A 26,238-nucleotide genomic window follows, 5' to 3' on the forward strand; every position below is an offset into this window, starting at 1 on the left:
CTTGGTTTCAACCCCTCAAAGTCTTGGTCTTGACTTGTTTCAACCCCTCAAAGTCTTGGTCTGGTACTGGTCTTGACTCGTCTCAACCCCTCAAAGTCTTGGTGTGGTCTTGGTCTTGACTCGTCTCAACCCCTCAAAGTCTTGGTGTGGTCTTGGTCTTGACTCGTCTCAACCCCTCAAAGTCTTGGTGTGGTCTTGGTCTTGACTCGTCTCAACCCCTCAAAGTCTTGGTCTGGTACTGGTCTTGACTCGTCTCAACCCCTCAAAGTCTTGGTGTGGTCTTGGTCTTGACTCGTCTCAACCCCTCAAAGTCTTGGTCTGGTACTGGTCTTGACTCGTCTCAACCCCTCAAAGTCTTGGTCTGGTACTGGTCTTGACTCGTCTCAACCCCTCAAAGTCTTGGTGTGGTCTTGGTCTTGACTCGTCTCAACCCCTCAAAGTCTTGGTCTGGTACTGGTCTTGACTCGTCTCAACCCCTCAAAGTCTTGGTGTGGTCTTGGTCTTGACTCGTCTTAACCCCTCAAAGTCTTGGTGTGGTCTTGGTCTTGACTCGTCTCAACCCCTCAAAGTCTTGGTCTGGTACTGGTCTTGACTCGTCTCAACCCCTCAAAGTCTTGGTGTGGTCTTGGTCTTGACTCGTCTCAACCCCTCAAAGTCTTGGTCTGGTACTGGTCTTGACTCGTCTCAACCCCTCAAAGTCTTGGTGTGGTCTTGACTCGTCTCAACCCCTCAAAGTCTAGGTGTTCTGCCCTTTATCTCAAACACCTTGCTTGAGTATGCAGTCAGATAATGCCTCCCAAAGACAACAGACGCAGGCATTGATGTTCAAACTTAACTGTTGCCCAAGGAATAACGTAAAACTGTAGAAATATAAAATACAGGATTCTACTGTAAGTGGACAGTGTCTACATGTTCATATAACACAACAAAGGCTCTTTACATCACATAGTTTGCATTAACTTTATCAGAAATCCGTCATACAATTCACAAAATGAAGAAATCTGCATTTGGCATATAAGATATAACAATTTAAATATATATAGAAATTATGTAGCAACATGTACATAACCGAAAGTGCCTTCAAAACAACTTAAATTTGAGGCGCGATAGAAGCCATGACCGCATGCTCTTCCCTGCTGCGGCTGAAACTAGGCTCACATTTCTGATTTCATCATATAAGGACTCAAACAATATTATATGCAGTACCCAACTTTGAACAGAAGGGGTCACATGATGGAAAAACATGACAGAAACTCTTCTAAACTGACATATCATAACAACATTTTAAGCACTACTAAATCTCACACTGTACTTAAATCTTGCACCAAAACATCACATTACACTTAGTTTGATCATTTATGGTTGATCTCGTGTGAGTGACAGGTTACCCTGCCGTCGTTATCAGAGAAGAGATGAGAGAGGGAGGGGAAGTTATTCTGATCAAAGATTATTAAAACAATAATGATAAACACTGCAATATTCCATAAAAAAAGGATTATCCATTTTGATTTAATATTGAGCTGTATCTACTGATCAAATCAAAACCTCCACCCTTAAACTAAATGTGTGTCAACCCATCACATTCAACATGTGATTCTAGAGCAGTGTTTTTAAAAGAAGAAGTCTTTTTTTACTATATCTGCAGCATGTGTTATTGCTTTGTCCATATTTCTGGAGCTTGAGGCGATTTCTCTGTTTAGAGTTGCAATACAGGAAGGTCAAGAACACAAACAGAGCATGTTCTTATTTCCCTTAAGCCTCTCGCATCACATGCGCCGCGCGGTTCTTGGACACTTGTGTAACACATAAGGGCTCAAAGCAAAAAACAAAACACTCGTATAACCACATTAACCCGAGCTTTTGCATCTGAAGATGTGTGTTTCACGTTCACCCACATGTGAGAGGTCACTGTGAAGAGGAGAATGTGCTTCATAGACTCTCGAAGAGCTTAATGAGGTGTGATGGAGTAACGTTTGCACTGTCGTCACAGGTATGGAGGAGCCGGTGGACATGGATCGTGGCTTCTTCAGGAAAGTGGACGTTCCTGATCATGCACACTACATAGTGGCTTTTTTTGTGGCGATCATCGGGGCTGTGGGAGTGATCGGGAACTTGCTGGTCATGTACGCCTTCTTTAGGTAGGACCATAGGTCTTGTATTCTCAATGCAATATTCAATATTAAGGTGTGTTCATTCTTATAAGGCTGTGGGAAACTTTTGTGTTACATGTCATTTAAGTATTAATCTGGCCTCAGATGTTCCTCCTAAAATATTTCATACTTTGCAAGAGTATACAATAGCAGTAAAAATTGTGGAATAGTTAAGGTTTTAAAAAAAGGCTGCATTTATTTGATGAAAAATACAGTATAATTGTGAAATATTATTCTAAGCTGTTTTCAATGTGAAATATAATCTATTCCTGTGATCAAAGTTGAATTTATCATCATTACTCCAGTCTTCAGTGTCACGTGATCCTTCACTAATCACTCTCATACTTTGATGTCATAAAAGACATTTATGATTATTATCAGTGTTGGAATCAGTTTTGTAAGGGCCGCCCAAATCGTCCCAATGGAGGCTAACGATCGGCGGCTGAAGGTCGCTGCGCGTTCGGTCTTTTCAGCGGTGCATAAAGGGGATTTTATTCCAATTCCTCGTTATCTGACTCCATTTAATGATAATTTAGAATTTAGGTTAGAATGCCATTTGGTTATTTGGTCATTTATATTTAATAGTTTAAGTACACATTTAATTATTCCGTTTAACCCTTTGTTGAAATTATGTCCGTTCGTAACCTGAATAATTCCAGAGCAAGTCAGAACCAATCAAAGTGTAACATTTTATTAACAGTCAGGTAAATGTATAATGCCAATTACAATTACATAATCAATTCAATTGTAGCCCAATCCATATAACATCAAATACTCTGAAGTAAAGAATGAAACGTATACCTGACTTCTGAAAATTACATAATGCTGGCTATCTTGAAACGTCCAGCATTACGGGCTGACCTGACTATAGAATCGAGCCCTGAGCTCTTTGCAACATTTCCTTAAATACCCAGAACCAGATACATACCCAGAACCATTTGAAACTCTTTCAAATGGAAACACCAGTTCACAATAGGAATTTGCATTGATCAAGTCCTATAGACTTGATTAGAAGAGAGGCCAAATGGCTGAAAGCCACACCCACCATACACCAAGAAAAGATATCTTTAAACTCTTTAAATGTTTATGATGTTCTAGTTTACTTCTGTGGAGTTGAGATATTTGTACCAGTCGCACTGAGACATTTCAAATGATATCAAACACATATAATACTGTATCGTGAAGATTGACACTGTAACAAAGAGATTTCTGGTGCATTTCAGGTGATCTCAAGTTTGGGGGAGCAGGAGTTTGGGGGAATTTTCATGTGAAAGGAAAGGCATGTAAATTAGAGTCATTCATAGATGGTTCACTCAGTGTGATGTCGTCTCGGACAGAGACGCTAACTGTATGAATGAGTTCAGATGCTAATTTCCTTTGTTTTCTCAGAGCGATTAGATATTTCAGCATCTACTAGGTTTTTCCAGCCTTATAGTTTCATGTTTTTGTGGAAACTGTAATAAAACATTAAAAAAAAAAAATAAGTAAGACAGAAATTAAGACTTCTTAAGCAAGGACGCATTAAATTGATCAATCGTGACAGTAAAGACATTTATAATATTTCTAATAAATGCTGTTCTTCTGAACTGTCTATAAAATCAAGAATCCTAAGAAATGAAATGTATCAGTTTCCACAAACATTAATTGTTTTCATCATCGATAATAATCATAAATGTTTCAGATCCTCATCTGAGAATGATTAGTGAAGGATCATGTGAGACTGGAGTAATGATGATTATGATCACAGGAATAAATCACACTTTACTATATATTCACACAGAGAACTGATGATTTACTCTGGAGGAATATTTCACTGCTTTACTGTATTTCGGATCTAATAAACGCAGCTCAGACTTAAAAAAATTGTGATTATTCCAAACTTTTGCCTGCCCGTGTATAAATGTATAGCCCTATTTGGACGGTAATAGTTTCTCGTGGGGTCATAAGGTATTTTCATCATTGACAGGGGCTAGTCTGTGATTTTATTGTAGTCCGAATCCACATCTCTGAGTTTTCAAGAAGAGATCACTTCAAAATTCACTGTTTATATCCTTTCTGAGCCCTGCAGAGCACCGTATCGTTGCGTTTTTCCCTGTAATTCGGATGCATTTTAAAGATCTAGCCTACACTTTTATTACTGAAATGCTGGAAAGTATTAACAAGAATAATCTTTCATCACCGCTAAAACAGAAAGAGAAGAAAAACACGTAAAAATTTCAAACGAGCCGTAATAACAAAAGTCATTAACGTTATACACTCAAAAAAATGATACGTTGGATTTACTTAATTTTTTTATGTCAACTGGTTCCACGTAATTGAGTTATGTTGAATTAAATTAAAATTGTTTATTTCGGTAAACGTATTTTTTTTACGTAACGTTAATTCAATGCTATTTAGTTAAATCAGGTTAACATTCTTAAATTTGTCCAAAACTATTAAGTTGAATTACTCTGAAATGAATATAAAAAACAAAACAAGTAATCCAGTTTAATTGATTATTTTTATTTAGTGAAATGCCATTTTTTTTACAACATTTACAAAATATTTTACATTACAAGATTGTGTTGGCTAGAGGGTTTTGCCACATCCATGGCATACCCAAAGTAGCTATATTTTATTAATAAAACAACTTTAATTGTTATTAGCAGATCCTCAGCCCAAGCACATGCTCCACACTTCACCACAATGGTAACGTCCAAAAACACTAACATAACACACACTTTTAAATACCAACATAACAAAACATTAAACTTTAAAAAGTCTCTCCATTTTCTCATCTCGTTAGAAATGCATAAAATATCACTTTATTTAAACATTTACTCTCCAAATTCAGCCCCTTTGCAAACAAAGCATGATGGGAAGTGAATGTCCAGTTTGATTGGGTTACTTGATTGAATCATGTTATTTCAAAATAAAAACATCAAGTTATGTCAAAGAGTGACGGTTTTAAGTCAGTTTAACATGAATCAATTACATTTGAACCAGAAACCTCATATAATGGTGTTAAATCAAGATGAACTGCTTAAATAAAGTGAACAGCATCATAAGTTAAAGGGTTAGTTCACCCAAAAATGAAATGTCTGTCATTAACTCCTCTCCCTAATGTCGTTCCACACCCGTAAGACCTCCGTTCATCTTCACACACAGTTTAAGATATTTTATATTTAGTCCGAGAGCGTATGCAAGTGTATGCACAATATACTGTCCATCAAAGGGACTAAAAACATCATCACAGTAGTCCATATGTAATGGTAGTACAATGTTACAAAAGCTTTTTATTTCAGATAAATACTGTTCTATTCATCAAAGAATCCTAACAAATATATATTTTACACAACTGTGTTTAACACTGATAATAATCATAATTGTGTTGATCATCCTATCCTCTAATATGAGAGTGATCAGTGAAGGATCATGTGACACTGAAGACTGGAGTAATGATGATAAATTCAGCTTTGATCACAGGAATAAATCACACCCACGAGGAAAAATTACACTTACGAGGAATATATGGTCCCACTTTATATTAGGTGTCCTTAACTATGTTATATTAAACAATAAGTATGATGTATTTATTGTGTTCATATTGTTGTACAAAACACTTTTGCTGCTGGTGAGGTGGGATACGGATAAGATTAGGGACAGGTTTGGTGGGATGGGCAGGTTTAAATGTGGATTAAAAGGTGAGGGAAGGTCGACTGTGTAAATATAGATGTATTTACAGAAATTAATTTCAGCTGTAATTACATGCAGGCATTTTAAAATATAAGTACAATGTAAAAACATTCATGTACACCAGTTCATTGTTCATAAATTATGAATTTCAATATTAGATCACACTTTATATAAGGTGTCTTTAACTAATATTAAAATGATGTTTTATTGTGTTTCCTGTGGTTCACTTATAATGTTAGCATTATGATTTTTGTCGTTGGATGTTTTAATACATTTTTGGGAGCATGAAATAGCAGTGTGCAGATTTTTTCTTTACTTTGCTCTATTGAATCTAGCACCTGCAAAAGTTTTACTGGATGTGCACAGAATTTTTCCTTTTTAGCATGAGGATTTTTAACATAAAAAATGGTCATAATTTTCTGAGACTGCTGTGATTGGCTGCGTTCGAGTCCATATCGGAAACGTTTGCTTGCAAAGCCTGCGCCGATATTGCGACTGATTTCTCAAAGAATCCGCAGTGAAATGTAGTGAATGCAAATAATAATGCTCAACTGAGACATTTAAATTGTTGAAAATAAATAAGCACATTCCTAGCATTAGGATTCTTTGTAAGATAATGTTATTTTTAGTCCAGTGATCTTGTGTCGCTCTTCTCTCCTCGTCATCTCACTAACACTCCAGTGGGCGGGGCCAGAGTTGCGATGATGTAGGTGTTGATGTTGTTCTTTCACCATCTATTATAGAGACAGAGCGACGCGTCATAATCTGAAAGCCACGCCCACCGGGTGGGGGGGGGGGGCGCAAACCAACCGTCTCCATTGACTTTCTATTGCATCAGGCTGCCTCTTTGTCATTTTTGACTTATAACAAAAAACGAACAATGTCTAAAAGCTGATATGTACGGAAGATGATTAGGGCCAAGCTAAAAAAAGGAAAAGCATTTAGAGATTAAGGTCATTATAATGCGAGATTAAACTCGTTAAATTTCAAGAAACAAAGTAGAGATACAAGCTCCAGATTAAACTCATTAAATATAGAGAATTAAGTTGTTGTGTTTCGAGAAAAAACTTTATATTTCGAGAAAACATTGAAGTAAAATCTTGAGAATAAACTCATTAAATATAGAGAATTAAGTTGTTGTGTTTCGAGAAAAAAGTCGATATAAAATCTTGAGGATAAACTCATTAAATATTGAGAATAAAGTTGTTGTGTTTCGAGAAAAAAACTCTAAATTTCGAGAAAAACGGTGAAATAAAATCGTGAGAATAAACTCATTAAATATTGAGAATAAAGTCGTGTTTCGAGAAAGAACTTGTTATATTTTGAGAAAAAAAGTTGAAATAAAATATTGAGAATAAACTCATTAAATATTGAGAATTAGTCGTTGTGTTTCGAGAAAAAAACTCCTTATATTTCGAGAAAAACGTTGAAATAAATTCTTGAGGATAAACTCATTAAATATTGAGAATTAAGTCGTTGTGTTTTGAGAAAAAACTCTTTATATTTCGAGAAAAAAGTCTAAATAAAATCTTGAGAATAATGCATTCGATCAGTGTTCATTGCACAGCATATACTGATAGAGGACATGGTAGAGTTGGCTCACTTCGTCAAGCTATAGTAGTGCTACACATTAGTCCTGCATTACTTCCAGCATAGTTATCTGTTAATAACAGACCATTATTCTAAAGTGTTACCTCTTATGGAAGAAGCTCAGCAAACCAATGAATCGAGGAATGGTGGGGCCAGCGATAACCTTGCATTTGTCCACTGGTTGTCATTTCATGTTGTACAAAAGCGAGGACATCATGCAAATTGGACTGATTTTTATTCTAAATAGACAAAGCCGCTTGCAAATTCTCTTTAAAGTTCGAATGCTAATTATAAATATAATGTCATAATTAGCTAAAGTTGATAGTATTTCTTTGTTACTGAAAGAAAGTCTGAAATATAGCTTGACTAGATCAAACTCTGCCTTGTCCTCTATCAGTATGCAATGAACACTGATCGAATGCATTATTCTCAAGATTTTATTTCTACTTTTTTTTCTCAAAACACAACGACTTTATTCTCGATATTTAATGAGTTTATTCTCAAGATTTTACTTCGACTTTTTTCTTGAAATATAACAAGTTTTTTTCTTGAAACACGACTTTATTCTCGAGATTGTATCTCTAATTTTTTTCCTTAAAATTTAACGAGTTTAAAGCAGCACTAGGTAACTTTTCAACCTTCATAATATATTTTTTAAGACTCTTGTGATGATACATCGTCTTACAATAGGTTGAATGACACGTCTGCCATAGCCTGATGGGGTCTGTATTGTTTTTAATCGTACTTTTAAACTTCGGGTTTCGGGTAGTAACCCGAGAACAAAAAGAACTACAAAATTCGACTGCTTTACGGCATATACGTCACTTCCACCAACACACACACTTTCTTACATTCAGAGCCCAACTTTGTTCGTCGGATAATATAGTCATGTCCGAAGCAGCACAGACAAATAAGAAAGAAAAGGTTTTGTTGGAGGAAAGCAATAAGAGGAAACGAGAAAGTGATGGGATTAAAGGCAGGACGAGGATCAACATGTGACCAGCGTTTTCTCGTCGGCGTGAGCTGAAGGAGGCGTGCCCGACCGATGCTGTCCTGCTTGTTATGGTGATTACCGACCACTCAAACATTGAACTGAAGTATCATATAGATTCTGTCAAACGGTAACCAATAGACTACTATCAGAGGTGGGTAGTAACGAATTACATTTACTTCGTTACATTTACTTGAGTACATTTTTTGGGTAACTTGTACTTTTAGAGTATATTTAAAAATGGGTACTTTTACTTTTACTCAAGTACATTTCTTGTGAAAAAACTGTACTTTTACTTCGTTACATTCGGTGGCGTTCCTCCGCTACTGTCAATGGTGATAGTTAATTATATATTTTAAAACAAGTTATGACTTGTTCGCAAGTCTCGCGAAACGTTGGAGAGGCTGCTTCGCGAGAGGTGGATACGCATCACCCGCATAAAATTAGCGCGCGTTTAGTCAGAAGATGGTGGCCGAAGCATAGGGAGATGTGTGTGAGCTACGGCAGATCACCCGTACGTGGCCTCATGTTCAGCCTGTTTTCAGTCCAAGATGTCAAAAAGAACAGTTTCATAATGTAATGCATGCTGTGTACACCAAAATGAACTGAGCATACTATAATTCCAGCTCCAACCTGAGAAAACAGCGGTAAGTGTAACAATGATGCCTATATTTGAACACTATTAATGGTAATTTGGTAACTATGGGCACTTTTCCTTTATTGTAATACTATTTCACACACTGTCCGAGTGTTTTCCTCATATGCGCTCTTGTGCAAGCATTGACAAATCGTTTGAATCCTCCGAACACACGTCCACAAACAAACGTTCACATCTGCACATTTACATATCTTTTTTTTCTCATAAAACGAACAACCTCATTGGCAAAATGTACCTGTGACAATGTTTTTGCAAACCACAAAATACGCACCAATACACATTGCAGGAATTCCAACAGAAATGAACACTATAGGCAGAAAAACTGCATTTTTTTAGTCTATGGTTTGTAAACTAAAACATTCTGAATTTTGCGTCACAGCTCCATGTTCTGCTTTTCTGATTCACCAGATTTGCTCGATAGCTCAGCTGATACAGATTAGTATTTGCAATGCGAAAAGCTTGAGAGCGAACCCCATGAAGAACGATCGAGTCATGATAAAAGAGCTCAAAGACGAGTTCTAAACACAAGCTAAAAATACATGGACACAATTTTATTTTTGTCACATTTGCTTTTGTTAACATTTTCGGGTAGGTTTAGTGTGGGTGTACGTTAAAAACACAACGTAACAAAACGTTCTGGAAAAAAATAAGCTTTTAGCGCCACCCAGTGGACATTTCACTTTGAAACTGTCGCAATATGTACATATTGGTACATATATTGTGGTTTGCAAAAACGTTGCCATAGGTACTGATGAGATCAGGCTAAAAACGAAACAAATTGAATAGCCTAATGTGACATCTTGCATTTACATTTAAAAATGGGACTGTATTTTTAAGAATGCATATACTTATAAAAATATAAGAACAAAGTATGTTTTAAAATGAGCTGTGGTTAGCCCAGCACACCATTAATTTACACTGTTCAACCATTAAACACACACACACACACACACACACACACACACACACACACACACACACACACACACACACACACACACACACACACACACACACACACACACACACACACACACACACACACACACACATATATTTGGAGGTGTGTGAAAGCTCTCTAAGTAGTCTGAAATTCAGGGTTTTTGGATCTTATCAATCAGATCAAAAGTAACTAGTAACTAAGTACTTGAGTAGTTTTTTCATCTAATACTTTTTTACTCTTACTCAAGTAACTATTACGATTGATACTTTTACTTTTACTTGAGTAAATATTTCCGTAAGTACTTGTACTTTTACTTGAGTAAAGATTTTGGCTACTCTACCCACCTCTGACTACTATAATGACACTGGCTTGTAAACGTGAGCATCGAGATTATTTGGCGTTTGAAAAAAATTAAACCAATGAAATTATTTTCATATGACATGCTGAAGCATAAGCCACTGACTGTACCTGGGATGAAGACATTTCACACGCGCCGCCAGAAGAACACCTGCATGTGAACTCCTCCTGCAGTGTTCAGGGGAACTGTTAGTGCTGCACCGACCCGCGGGACGCTTTTATGAAGTTATTTGGCCCGATGGCATCCCCTGTTGTAGGATAACAGAGCTTACGACAATAGTAGAGGACAATATTTTTTCCAAACTGTAGGGGGACCCCGAGAGCAAAAGTTGCCAAGTGCTGCTTTAATCTCGCATTATAATGACTTTAATCTCGAAATGGTTTAATTTTTTTTATTATTGCTTGGCCCTAATCCTCTTCTGTAGATATGTGACAAGGTGTACAGAAAACAAGCTAAAAAAAAAACCTTGAACAAAACCCCAGAAGTTTTTATAAGCTGTTGACCCCAAAAAATGAGCATTTAAAGACATAAAAGTGCATACATACAATAGAGACAGAGCGAGACATGCTATATTACTCTGAGAACTACGCCTACTGGAGGGGAAAGTAATCAGAGACAGGAAATATAATATATAAAACTGACATTTGGAGATTTGACAACATGTTTACTGCACATGTCGGCATACGGAGTGTCAGGATCCCAAAACTGACCCATTCTTCAGCTGAAGCTTCACGTCTGATTGCCTCCTTTTATTTCCTTAAATGCTCGTTTTTGTGGGTCGAGAGCTTATAAAAACGTAGTTGTGTTCTTTAGCTTGATTGCTGCACACCTCGTCTTATATCAGCTTTTAGACATTGTTCTGTGTTTTGTAATAAGTCCGAAATGACAAGGATTGCGCCTCACGCAATACAAAGTCAATAGAGAGCACTGGATTGCCCCCCCCCCCCGGTGTGGGCGTGGCCTAAATACGCTCTGTCTCTATTGGCTCATTCCACAATAAGTCGTTCTCTGGGCTTGGCTACAATAAAAGCTGATTTTGGACTAACAAGGAAGTTTTCAGTTCTAAAACTTACAGGATATTATTTTAGTATAATGACCTCTTATATGTCAAAAGCTCAAAGAAAATGTAATTTCTCTGTTTATGACCCCTTTTACTTTATTTTTCATCAGATAAATGCAGCCTTGGTGAACACAAAATAACGTGGATAACAGCTCGACGGGTTCATATTGAGATCTCTGATTTCTGATTGCAGACTTTGAGATATTAAGATCTGTTCTAAAACTCGTCTGAGATTATGGGGTTGGTTTCTCAGGAGAAACATCTGAGAAGCAGGAGACTTAAACAAACACCTCCATTTATTCACTATTTCATTGCATAGGAGATTTTGTGACTACTCTTTTCTGTGAGTTTTCCTCTTTTAAAAAAAAATGGCATGGTCAATGTAAATGTGGTATATTTTTTGTTTTTCTTTCTCTTAATAACTTTTTAGTTCTGCGTCACTGCTTGTGCGACTGCTGATTTTGTGTGATTTGTTTTAATTACTCGTTCTGCTGTATGCTTGAAGTCTACCCGTCTTGACGTGGTTTTACACTGACAGGTTTATTTTGGTCTTTGCTGAGAGGGACGGTTTGCATCAGTAATAGATGATGACAGCAGACGCACTGCAGCTTCATCATACACTGCCACGTTTTGGGAGTTAAACCACATTTAAATATGAAAGTGATCATGTTAAAGAGCTCCATTTCTGCTTTTTGTTCATCTGTCTTCAGTGTGTTATGTTGCTGTTTGAGCACGAATATAGTTCTTCTCTATATCAGTGTTTTTGAACTCCCTGAAACGCCTCCTTTGTAGTCTTAAGTTTTCTTCCAGGAACAACAAACACATCACAATATTCCTCATTATTATAATTTATGCGCAGAATAAAGGGGCAGAGCCTGGTTGAGTTAGTTAGTAGTGTTGAACCTGACGATTATGGTAAGGGGCGGGGTATTTCCCAAACACTTGACCAATTACAACACACTGCTCTTGCACAAAAATATGAATATTTGAAGGATCGAGGTCATCACGCCGGAAACAGGCTTATTTAGGATGACGTGTCGAGAAGAAAACAATTATTAAATATGAATATTCGAAAGATCGGAGTCATCACGCCGGAAACTTAATAATAATAATAATAATAATAATAATAATAATAATAGATTTTATTTATAATGCACTTTTCATTCCGAAGAATCTCAAAGTGCAACAAAGGGGGGGGGGGATAACAACAAAAAATGAATAACAAGTAAAAATATAGAATACTACAAACAATCAACCAACACAGAAAACAGAACAGAAACAGAGCTGATGGTGAACAGAAACAGAGCTGATGGTGAACAGAAACAGAGCTGATGGTGAACAGAAACAGAGCTGATGGTGAACAGAAACAGAGCTGATGGTGAACAGAAACAGAGCTGATGGTGAACAGAAAACAGAGCTGATGGTGAACAGAAACAGAGCTGATGGTGAACAGAAACAGAGCTGATGGTGAACAGAAACAGAGCTGATGGTGAACAGAAACAGAGCTGATGGTGAACAGAAACAGAGCTGATGGTGAACAGAAACAGAGCTGATGGTGAACAGAAAACAGAGCTGATGGTGAACAGAAACAGAGCTGATGGTGAACAGAAACAGAGCTGATGGTGAACAGAAACAGAGCTGATGGTGAACAGAAACAGAGCTGATGGTGAACAGAAACAGAGCTGATGGTGAACAGAAAACAGAGCTGATGGTGAACAGAAAACAGAGCTGATGGTGAACAGAAACAGAGCTGATGGTGAACAGAAACAGAGCTGATGGTGAACAGAAACAGAGCTGATGGTGAACAGAAACAGAGCTGATGGTGAACAGAAAACAGAGCTGATGGTGAACAGAAACAGAGCTGATGGTGAACAGAAACAGAGCTGATGGTGAACAGAAACAGAGCTGATGGTGAACAGAAACAGAGCTGATGGTGAACAGAAACAGAGCTGATGGTGAACAGAAAACAGAGCTGATGGTGAACAGAAACAGAGCTGATGGTGAACAGAAACAGAGCTGATGGTGGACAGAAAACAGAGCTGATGGTGAACAGAAACAGAGCTGATGGTGAACAGAAAACAGAGCTGATGGTGAACAGAAACAGAGCTGATGGTGGACAGAAAACAGAGCTGATGGTGAACAGAAAACAGAGCTGATGGTGAACAGAAACAGAGCTGATGGTGAACAGAAAACAGAGCTGATGGTGAACAGAAACAGAGCTGATGGTGAACAGAAACAGAGCTGATGGTGAACAGAAACAGAGCTGACGGTGAACAGAAACAGAGCTGACGGTGAACAGAAACAGAGCTGATGGTGAACAGAAACAGAGCTGATGGTGAACAGAAACAGAGCTGATGGTGAACAGAAACAGAGCTGATGGTGGTGAACAGAAACAGAGCTGATGGTGAACAGAAACAGAGCTGATGGTGAACAGAAAACAGAGCTGATGGTGAACAGAAACAGAGCTGATGGTGAACAGAAAACAGCTGAGGGTGAACAGAAACAGAGCTGATGGTGAACAGAAAACAGCTGATGGTGAACAGAAAACAGAGCTGATGGTGAACAGAAAACAGAGCTGATGGTGAACAGAAAACAGAGCTGATGGTGAACAGAAAACAGAGCTGATGGTGAACAGAAACAGAGCTGATGGTGAACAGAAACAGAGCTGACGGTGAACAGAAAACAGAGCTGATGGTGAACAGAAAACAGAGCTGATGGTGAACAGAAAACAGAGCTGATGGTCAACAGAAAACAGAGCTGATGGTGAACAGAAAACAGAGCTGATGGTGAACAGAAACAGAGCTGATGGTGAACAGAAAACAGAGCTGATGGTGAACAGAAACAGAGCTGATGGTGAACAGAAACAGAGCTGACGGTGAACAGAAAACAGAGCTGATGGTGAACAGAAAACAGAGCTGATGGTGAACAGAAAACAGAGCTGATGGTGAACAGAAACAGAGCTGATGGTGAACAGAAACAGAGCTGATGGTGAACAGAAACAGAGCTGATGGTGAACAGAAACAGAGCTGACGGTGAACAGAAACAGAGCTGACGGTGAACAGAAACAGAGCTGACGGTGAACAGAAACAGAGCTGACGGTGAACAGAAACAGAGCTGATGGTGAACAGAAACAGAGCTGATGGTGAACAGAAACAGAGCTGATGGTGAACAGAAACAGAGCTGATGGTGAACAGAAAACAGAGCTGATGGTGAACAGAAACAGAGCTGATGGTGAACAGAAACAGAGCTGATGGTGAACAGAAACAGAGCTGATGGTGAACAGAAACAGAGCTGATGGTGAACAGAAACAGAGCTGATGGTGAACAGAAACAGAGCTGATGGTGAACAGAAACAGAGCTGATGGTGCGGCAGTGTCCCGATGACATCGCCGAGGCACGACAGCTGAAGACCAGATGATGGGTCTTCTTCATGATGATTCAAACGATGGGGATCGCTGCAGCACCATGCAAGAGGCAGAACATTCCTCCGGGCACTTCTGTGGACACACCGGGGCCGGCGCAGATGTCGCTCCACGGTCGCAATGCAGGACGGAACAGCGGCGCAGCCGAGAAGCAGAACATCCCAACATCATGCCGGACGCCGACGACGAGAGCCCTGATGACGCTAGCCCGGTGCAAACTTCAGCCACCATGCAGCTTAAGCCCAAGGGAGACCACCAGTGAGCACCCGAGAAACATCAAATGTCCTCCAAACCAGAAACCAACCGCAGCAATTCCACTTAGTCTAAACACATCGATACAAAGTCCATCTACTACAGCGGCTGTACAATAAGGTTACAATGCGATGAAAATAGTTATTGTGCGCACAAAAAGCAAAATAATGACTTTATCCACCAAGTTATTGACTTGAACTTGACACATGCGCGACAATATGACGCAGATCAGCTGTTAGAGACCTACACGGAAGACAATGACTTGGTGGATAAAGTTGCGCACAAAAACTTTCGTTTAGGGCCTTTATGGGTCTTGTGAGTGGGAATGGACTGAATGCCAATGGAGGCCTATCTGAAGCCTTGCTCAGCTTTACACTAAAATATCTTCATCTGTGTTCTGAAGATGAACGAAGGTCTGACGGGTGTCCAACGACATGAGGGCGAGGAATTAATGAAATAATTTTTATTTTTGGCTGAACTAACCCTTTAAACATGACCGCTGCATTGTGACTGTGGTGTCATATATTGTGGAGCAGCAGGTTTAGTGTGTGTTTTCAGCTCTTACAGACTGAAGTCATGTAGTATAGCCCAGTGATTCTCTCTCTCTCTCTCATTCAGCCTAAATCCTCTAGGTCCGCTGACACACTTTTTTTACATTTTGTTCAGCTCTCACTCTCGCTCTCTTCAGTCCCATGACGGTTTATTATTGATTACATCTCTACAGACAAAACCCACTCTCATAAGTGCTGAATGTCACATGCCTGTCCTGTCTTGTGTGCACATGTGGGTTTCGTCAGTATGGCCTTTTGCTCATTGGGTGCGTTTACATGAACGTTCTTAAGCAGATAATGTAACCCGTTTTCTTTAATCGGAGTAAGGTCATAAACGGCGTAAGCATAAACCGGTCGGGACAGGTCGTTTTTTGCCTCATATTTCGCGTTGCATGTAAACGCATTAACCTGCTCTCTGTCGGCTTATTGAAGAGCGCATGTGTGATAGGGGACAAAAACGCAAACTTAGAGCAGATTTTAACGCATCCAGACAGAGCGAGCGAGCGTTTTGCATGAAATAAGGACATATATCACAAACACAGACTCTTTAAAGACCCAGAACATTGTAAAGATGTGTTCAAGCAGCAGCAGAAGAAGAGGTTCAGTCTAAACGCTGCATCTGGAACTGATGAGGGATAATATGAGCCGTGAATCTCCCGCTGACACGCTTTATTAACATCACAACTGACGTAACATTAGAAAAACTCCAAGGAAATAACCAGTTTATTAATAAAGTCATGTAAACGCGGTTCACTTGCATTGTCAGTTAGTTTACTGGTGTGCATGTAAACGCACCCATTTTTTGATCCCTTACACCCTTGTTATCTGATTGTTGGTTTAATTTGCCCCACCTGTGTTCCCTCGTTCCCTGCTTCATTTGTTCCCTTTCCTTGCGTCCCAATTCGCATTCTATCCATACTATATAGTATTCGAAAATAGAATTAGTATGTCCCAAATCGTAGTATGTTGAAAAGAGTATGCCAAAGATTCCCGGATAGTTTACTATTTCAGTTCCGAATTTGAAGTGCGGATCGATGTGCACTCTAATGGCTGATATTGCCCACAACCCACTGCGAGTTGGACGAGGATTTGATTTGAACTACAAACGCAGATAAAAAGCGTTAAAAAACTACAAACATGACGGATGTGTGAGTCCGACGGTAAAGTAGAGAGGTTTAAATAAAGGTTTGAGTGATCAGTATTTAATCTGACGAAAAGATATTCAGTGCTATTCACATTATATTTCACCTGCAGCAGCATTGTGGACTTTTGTAATGACACGTTTGGCCATTAACTTTTAAATACGTCATTATATTTAAACTGCATGAGAGGAGTCTGCATTAAAGACCCACACATGGCAGATCGACGTGCGGCTACATTTCTCTCCGATACGGCAGGAGATTAAACTGAATGTGGAGGATTTGAACTGTGACGAATCTGACGATGATTGACAGGGCAGATAAACGGTGACGGGATGCACGTAACTAAGCGACAGAGTCCGTTAAAGATGATGAAATAGTCCCGAAGCTTGCATACTCTTCTGCTACACACTCAAAAGTATATACTTTTTCTTCACAAAAAGAGTACATACTTTTAGGACGTAGTATAAGGAGGCGAATTGGGACACAGCATTAGTGTTTGTCAGTCTATGTCGGATCGTTGTATCGTCTACGTCTCCCGGTTCCCTGTGATCTCTGTTGGTTTGTTTCAGTTTTGTATTTTGTTATTCTTATTATGTGTCGTTCCAATCGTGGTTTTTGTATTGAGTTTGTTTTATTTTTGTAAATAAATCGCCTTTCTTACTGCTCTTGAGTCCTCGCACTAGTTTTTCTTTGTTCTGACGTAACACTGAAGGTCTGATTCTGACACTGAGAGACGGACCTGCATTCACATGATGGACATAAATATAAAAGCTCACTTACTCGTCATTCCAACCTGGTTTGTCCTTCTTCTGTGGAAAACAAATGGAGAATTTTTGAAGAATATACATAGAATAAGATCAATTTTAAGTGATAAGTATCTTAAAGGTCCCGTTCTTCGCGATTCCATCTTTCAAACTTTAGTTAGTGTGAAGTGTTGCTGTTAGAGCATAAATAATACCTGTAAAATTATAAAGCTCAAAGTTCAATGCCAAGCGAGATATTTTATTTAACAGAAGTTCCCTTTCAAAGCCTACAGCGAGCGGCCGGTTTGGACTACACCGCTGCACTTCCTGCTGTGATGACGTCACTAGAACCGTTTGTTGACTAAAGCTCCGCCCACAAGAACACACAAAATAGGGGGCGTGGTCTCGTTGCTCTCCCACGTGGAGGAGAGCGCGCATTCAGCGCTTGCATCTCCCCGTTATGGTAAGAGGCGGGACCTTTCCGGGCAAAGTGCGCTAAGCTGCTGTCCAATCACAACACGGGAAACGCTGGCCCAATCAGAACTCGTTACGTGTTTCTGAAGGAGGGACTTCATAGAACAAGGAAATCATCAGGCCGTTTTTAGGACAGAGGAAACAGCGCTGTACAGATAAGTCAATTGTGTGGAAAATACTGTTTTTTTACACGCGAAACATGAACTCATGTTATATTGCACACTGTAAACATAATCAAAGCTTCGAAAACACGCGAAGAACGGGACCTTTAAGTTGATAAACTTTTATATTTTGCTGTTTGATTTTTTTTATTATACATTTGATATTTTGGCTTAAAATTATTTTCACTTAAAGTTTATCTATGCATTTCTGCAGATTTCTGGTTTCATTAGTTAACCTAATGAGTCAACCAACTTCAAATGAATACAGTCTTAACATTTACAAGTATGTTTTTGAGTTAAGTGCACTGTGAACTAAGAAACTATAAGTGATTGTATTTTTTATTAAAGGACAACTCCGGTGAGAAATGAACCTAGGGGTGATTAACAGATGGTTAGCTAGTAGATCGTTCTCTGGGATGCGTTTTCATGGAACTCGAATGTAAAGAGTTTTATCTTTAAAAACAGATTAGCTTATAACACTAGTCTATGGGGCACAGAGTAGACACAGGGAGGTAAAATTAAACCGCTAGTTAATACCACTAACAAGGCTCAAAATAGCCTCACACTAACACGGCAGCATAATGAGGGTCCCTACATGCAAACCGAAGCATTGAGAACTTTGTAAGAGTACAAACAGTTTAATAAGAAGACAGTTTATAGACATACTGCCTTACGCGTTCACGGACAGGCGCCGTCTTGGAAAACAGCCTCGACTCATCGAGCGACGAGAGCTCTGCTAAGTGATGAACTGTGACTTGGAATCTCATATGGTTCGTTGTTTCCGGAAGAAAACACTGAACACAACAGAGAAAATAAATAAATAAAACTAAAAATGTCCATGTTATTACATTTCACAAACTTAATTCCTATCGACCAGCTCACTTAGAACAGCGCTCGTGGATCGATTAGTCGAGCCTGTTTTCCAAGATGGCGCCTGTCCGCGAACGCGTAAGGCACAATGTTTACAACGTATCTTCTTATTAAACTGTTTGTACTCTTATAAAGTTCTCAATGCTTCGGTTTGCATGTAGGGACCCTCATTATGCTGCCGTGTTAGTGTGAGGCTATTTTGAGCCTTGTTAGTGGTATTAACTAGCGATTTAATTTTACCACCCTGTGTCTACTCTGTGCCCCATAGACAAGCATTATAAGCTAATCTGTTTTTAGAGATAAAACTCTTTACATTCGATTTTCATTAAAACGCATCCCAGAGAACGATCTACTCTTTAACTATCTGTTAATTACCCCTAGGTTCATTTCTCACCGGAGTTGTCCTTTAAGGCGAGACGCTACACACAAACATTGTTTTTTCATGCACTGGTCAATTTTGAGATTTTGAACTTTTCGACATTTTATATTGTAATTTCAGACAAAGAGTTATTGCATTTTATCTATTTGCAGCTGTATATTTAAATTACAATACATTTCTTTAAAGAGTTTTTTCTCCACTTCAGTATCATTTCCATACACCAAAATTACAGATTTATTCCCGTCTATATTCTAAAAGGATTTTACTGATGGGTTTGTTCATATATCATTCATCTGATTTATTATTTTTTTCCTTAAAACATGGTAACACATATTTTTCTTTCTGTCTGTCTGACAGTATTTTCTGATTTATCGAGTGATAAAAATAAAAATTCAAAATCCCTTCTGTAAAAAAGTGAAACAAAATGAAACACGAATTTTGAACGTGGCTTCATCCAATGTTGAGATTTATGTTCTGGAAAGTAATGCAAATTAGTGTATATATATATATAATAAGATTATGCTTCATTTGCATATTTAAACATAGCATTTAGAAAACCTTCAAAAAAAAAGTCAATTCTTAATGTGATCACGGTGATGTCTTGTAGTTATTTTTTAGTTGCCTGTTCGCCTGGGGTGTCTTGCTTTGACTAGCATTAACTCATAATAACACATATTTTAAAGCACTAATTAACATGTTAGATAATGCATAATGAAAAGTGCAAAAAGGAATCCAGCAACACTTGTGATAAATTCTAGATAAAACAATTTGTTAGATAATGCATGAAATATAACTAATACCTTGTTGTTAGTGTTTATTTTAAACTTGTCTTCTAGAAGCTTCTGTTTGCAATGATCCGCTAACAATGTGATTGTATAATGTCATGAAATGAAGCTATGCCATTATATAACATGTTGCACATTGACTGGAAAACAGAGCAAAATGTTTTTGGCCGTAATTAATGAGATGCACATGCAGGCCTGTAGGATTAGTGAGTGAAGTGTGCGGAAAACAAACCATCGGTTTCTCAATGATCATTGACAGGAGACACAAACAAAGCCATTGATGGCCTGTTTCCTTTACCAGACCCACTAAACATGACAGCAATCAATGTCCGACCTCATTAGAAAGCTTTCGCATTTACTCCAGCAGTCGTCTCCATGAACTTTGCTGAGTGGGGGACTCACTTTCACTAAATGTGCTTAGACATACTCAACAAGTTTACATGTGTTTATGCATATTCTATAAATGCATTCCGGAAACACTTTACAATAAGGTTTCATCAATTACATTAGTCAACATGAACTGAAAATGAACACTGAACACTTTATTGATCTTGATACATTTCAACATTTAATAATGTGCATTGTTAAAATCAAAAAAGTTTATCTAATGGGACCTAATTGTTAAGTGTTACTGGAATATGTGTTAAGATCCATTGTGAACCTTTAATAATAATGCATTTTTTTCAATGTTCAATGTTCAACTGGCTTTATTATGGAAGACCGTTTCCGCAACTGAATAATGTAGTAATTGAAAGAGTAATTTATATCTCAGAATTCTGACTTTATATCTCGCAATTGTAAGAAAAAATTCAGAATTGTGAGATATAAAGTCAGAATTGTGTGATATTAAGTGAGAATTGTGAGATATAAAGTCAGAATTATGAGATATAAAGTCTGAATTTTGAGATATAAAGTCACAATTGTGAGATATAAAGTCAGAATTGTGAGATATAAAGTCAGAATTGTGAGATATAAAGTCAGAATTGAGAGATATAAAGTCAGAATTGTGAGAAATAAAGTCAGAATTGTGTGATATAAAGTCTGAATTTTGAGATATAAAGTCAGAATTGTGAGATATAAAGTCAGAATTGTGAGATATAAAGTCAGAATTGTGTGATATAAAGTCTGAATTTTGAGATATAAAGTCAGAATTGTGAGATATAAAGTCAGAATTGTGAGATATAAAGTCAGAATTGTGTGATATAAAGTCTGAATTTTGAGATATAAAGTCAGAATTGTGAGATATAAAGTCAGAATTGTGAGATATAAAGTCAGAATTGAGAGATATAAAGTCAGAATTGAGAGATATAAAGTCAGAATTGTGAGATATAAAGTCAGAATTGTGAGATATAAAGTCTGAATTGTGTGATATAAAGTCAGAATTGTGTGATATAAAGTGAGAATTGTGTGATATAAAGTGAGAATTGTGAGATATAAAGTCAGAATTGTGTGATATAAAGTCAGAATTGAGAGATATAAAGTCAGAATTGTGAGATATAAAGTCAGAATTGTGAGATATAAAGTCAGAATTGAGAGATATAAAGTCAGAATTGAGAGATATAAAGTCAGAATTGAGAGATATAAAGTCAGAATTGAGAGATATAAAGTGAGAATTGTGAGAAATAAAGTCAGAATTGTGTGATATAAAGTCTGAATTTTGAGATATAAAGTCAGAATTGTGAGATATAAAGTCTGAATTGTGTGATATAAAGTCTGAATTTTGAGATATAAAGTCAGAATTGTGAGATATAAAGTCAGAATTGTGAGATATAAAGTCTGAATTGAGAGATATAAAGTCAGAATTGTGAGATATAAAGTCAGAATTGTGAGATATAAAGTCAGAATTGTGAGATATAAAGTCTGAATTGTGAGATATAAAGTCAGAATTGTGAGATATAAAGTCTGAATTGTGAGATATAAAGTCAGAATTGTGAGATATAAAGTCAGAATTGTGAGATATAAAGTCTGAATTGAGAGATATAAAGTCAGAATTGTGTGATATAAAGTCTGAATTGTGAGATATAAAGTCAGAACTGTGTGATATAAAGTCTGAATTGAGAGATATAAAGTCTGAATTTTGAGATATAAAGTCAGAACTGTGTGATATAAAGTCTGAATTGAGAGATATAAAGTCTGAATTTTGAGATATAAAGTCAGAACTGTGTGATATAAAGTCTGAATTGAGAGATATAAAGTCAGAATTGTGTGATATAAAGTCAGAATTGTGTGATATAAAGTCAGAATTGTGAGATATAAAGTCTGAATTGAGAGATATAAAGTCAGAATTGTGTGATATAAAGTCTGAATTTTGAGATATAAAGTCAGAATTGTGAGATATAAAGTCAGAATTGTGAGATATAAAGTCAGAATTGTGAGATATAAAGTCAGAAATGAGTGATATAAAGTCAGAATTGAGTCATATAAAGTCAGGATTGTGTGATATAAAGTCAGAATTGTGAGATATAAAGTCAGAATTGAGAGATATAAAGTCAGAATTGTGAGATATAAAGTCAGAATTTTGAGATATAAAGTCTGAATTGTGAGATATAAAGTCAGAATTGCGAGATATAAAGTCAGAATTGTGAGATATAAAGTCAGAATTTTGAGATATAAAGTCAGAATTTTGAGATATAAAGTCAGAATTGAAAGATATAAAGTCAGAATTGAGAGATATAAAGTCAGAATTGTGAGATATAAAGTCAGAATTGTGAGATATAAAGTCAGAATTTTGAGATATAAAGTCAGAATTGAGAGATATAAAGTCAGAATTGAGAGATATAAAGTCAGAATTGAGAGATATAAAGTCAGAATTGAGAGATATAAAGTCAGAATTGAGAGATATAAAGTCAGAATTGTGAGATATAAAGTCAGAATTGTGAGATATAAAGTCAGAATTTTGAGGTATAAAGTCAGAATTGAGAGATATAAAGTCAGAATTGTGAGATATAAAGTCAGAATTGTGAGATATAAAGTCAGAATTGAGAGATATAAAGTCAGAATTGTGAGATATAAAGTCAGAATTGTGAGATATAAAGTCAGAATTTTGAGGTATAAAGTCAGAATTGTGAGATATAAAGTCAGAATTGTGAGATATAAAGTCAGAATTTTGAGGTATAAAGTCAGAATTGAGAGATATAAAGTCAGAATTGTGAGATATAAAGTCAGAATTGTGAGATATAAAGTCAGAATTGAGAGATATAAAGTCAGGATTGTGTGATATAAAGTCTGAATTGTGAGAAATAAAGTCAGAATTGTGAGATATAAAGTCAGAATTGAGAGATATAAAGTCAGGATTGAGAGATATAAAGTCAGAATTGGGAGATTTAAAGTCTGAATTGTGAGATATAAAGTCAGAATTGTGAGATATAAAGTCTGAATTGTGAGATATAAAGTCAGAATTGTGAGATATAAAGTCAGAATTGTGAGATATAAAGTCTGAATTGTGAGATATAAAGTCAGGATTGAGAGATATAAAGTCAGAATTGTGAGATATAAAGTCTGAATTGAGAGATATAAAGTCAGAATTGAGTGATATAAAGTCAGAATTGAGAGATATAAAGTCAGAATTGTGAGATATAAAGTCTGAATTGTGAGATATAAAGTCTGAATTGAGTGATATAAAGTCTGAATTGAGTGATATAAAGTCAGAATTGAGAGATATAAAGTCAGAATTGTGAGATATAAAGTCAGAATTTTGAGATATAAAGTCAGAATTGAGAGATATAAAGTCAGAATTGAGAGATATAAAGTCAGAATTGAGAGATATAAAGTCAGAATTGAGAGATATAAAGTCAGAATTGAGAGATATAAAGTCAGAATTGTGAGATATAAAGTCAGAATTGTGAGATATAAAGTCAGAATTTTGAGGTATAAAGTCAGAATTGAGAGATATAAAGTCAGAATTGTGAGATATAAAGTCAGAATTGTGAGATATAAAGTCAGAATTGAGAGATATAAAGTCAGAATTGTGAGATATAAAGTCAGAATTGTGAGATATAAAGTCAGAATTTTGAGGTATAAAGTCAGAATTGTGAGATATAAAGTCAGAATTGTGAGATATAAAGTCAGAATTTTGAGGTATAAAGTCAGAATTGAGAGATATAAAGTCAGAATTGTGAGATATAAAGTCAGAATTGTGAGATATAAAGTCAGAATTGAGAGATATAAAGTCAGAATTGAGAGATATAAAGTCTGAATTGTGAGATATAAAGTCAGGATTGTGTGATATAAAGTCAGAATTGTGAGAAATAAAGTCAGAATTGTGAGATATAAAGTCAGAATTGAGAGATATAAAGTCAGGATTGAGAGATATAAAGTCAGAATTGGGAGATTTAAAGTCTGAATTGTGAGATATAAAGTCAGAATTGTGAGATATAAAGTCTGAATTGTGAGATATAAAGTCAGAATTGTGAGATATAAAGTCAGAATTGTGAGATATAAAGTCTGAATTGTGAGATATAAAGTCAGGATTGAGAGATATAAAGTCAGAATTGTGAGATATAAAGTCTGAATTGTGAGATATAAAGTCAGAATTGTGAGATATAAAGTCAGAATTGTGAGATATAAAGTCAGAATTGTGAGATATAAAGTCTGAATTGAGAGATATAAAGTCAGAATTGTGTGATATAAAGTCTGAATTTTGAGATATAAAGTCAGAACTGTGTGATATAAAGTCTGAATTGAGAGATATAAAGTCTGAATTTTGAGATATAAAGTCAGAACTGTGTGATATAAAGTCTGAATTGAGAGATATAAAGTCTGAATTTTGAGATATAAAGTCAGAACTGTGTGATATAAAGTCTGAATTGAGAGATATAAAGTCAGAATTGTGTGATATAAAGTCAGAATTGTGAGATATAAAGTCTGAATTGAGAGATATAAAGTCAGAATTGTGTGATATAAAGTCTGAATTTTGAGATATAAAGTCAGAATTGTGAGATATAAAGTCAGAATTGTGAGATATAAAGTCAGAAATGAGTGATATAAAGTCAGAATTGAGTCATATAAAGTCAGGATTGTGTGATATAAAGTCAGAATTGTGAGATATAAAGTCAGAATTGAGAGATATAAAGTCAGAATTGTGAGATATAAAGTCAGAATTTTGAGATATAAAGTCTGAATTGTGAGATATAAAGTCAGAATTGTGAGATATAAAGTCAGAATTTTGAGATATAAAGTCAGAATTGAGAGATATAAAGTCAGAATTGAGAGATATAAAGTCAGAATTGTGAGATATAAAGTCAGAATTGTGAGATATAAAGTCAGAATTGAGAGATATAAAGTCAGAATTGAGAGATATAAAGTCAGAATTGAGAGATATAAAGTCAGAATTGAGAGATATAAAGTCAGAATTGTGAGATATAAAGTCAGAATTTTGAGGTATAAAGTCAGAATTGAGAGATATAAAGTCAGAATTGTGAGATATAAAGTCAGAATTGTGAGATATAAAGTCAGAATTGAGAGATATAAAGTCAGAATTGAGAGATATAAAGTCTGAATTGTGAGATATAAAGTCAGGATTGTGTGATATAAAGTCAGAATTGTGAGAAATAAAGTCAGAATTGTGAGATATAAAGTCAGAATTGTGAGATATAAAGTCAGAATTGTGTGATATAAAGTCAGAATTGAGAGATATAAAGTCAGAATTGAGAGATATAAAGTCAGGATTGAGAGATATAAAGTCAGAATTGGGAGATATAAAGTCAGAATTGAGAGATATAAAGTCAGGATTGAGAGATATAAAGTCAGAATTGAGAGATATAAAGTCAGGATTGAGAGATATAAAGTCAGAATTGAGAGATATAAAGTCAGGATTGAGAGATATAAAGTCAGAATTGAGAGATATAAAGTCAGGATTGAGAGATATAAAGTCAGAATTGTGAGAAATAAAGTCAGAATTGTGAGATATAAAGTCAGAATTGTGAGATATAAAGTCAGAATTGTGTGATATAAAGTCAGAATTGAGAGATATAAAGTCAGAATTGTGTGATATAAAGTCAGAATTGAGAGATATAAAGTCAGAATTGAGAGATATA

At 36.4% G+C, this 26,238-nt stretch overlaps 1 protein-coding gene across 2 annotated transcripts in view; it reads left to right on the forward strand.

The window, feature by feature from the left end:
- opn4xa (opsin 4xa) overlaps window positions 1-26,238 on the forward strand; it is a 94,729-nt gene that overhangs the window by 43,320 nt on the left and 25,171 nt on the right. For both annotated transcript variants that reach the window (XM_067433738.1, XM_067433739.1), the window contains one exon: window positions 1,991-2,138. In XM_067433738.1, coding sequence (XP_067289839.1) covers window positions 1,991-2,138 — 148 coding nt within the window. The remainder of the gene's footprint in view (window positions 1-1,990; window positions 2,139-26,238) is intronic.

The sequence above is a fragment of the Pseudorasbora parva genome, chromosome 23, assembly GCF_024679245.1.
Source record: "Pseudorasbora parva isolate DD20220531a chromosome 23, ASM2467924v1, whole genome shotgun sequence".
NCBI classification, from domain to species: domain Eukaryota; kingdom Metazoa; phylum Chordata; class Actinopteri; order Cypriniformes; family Gobionidae; genus Pseudorasbora; species Pseudorasbora parva.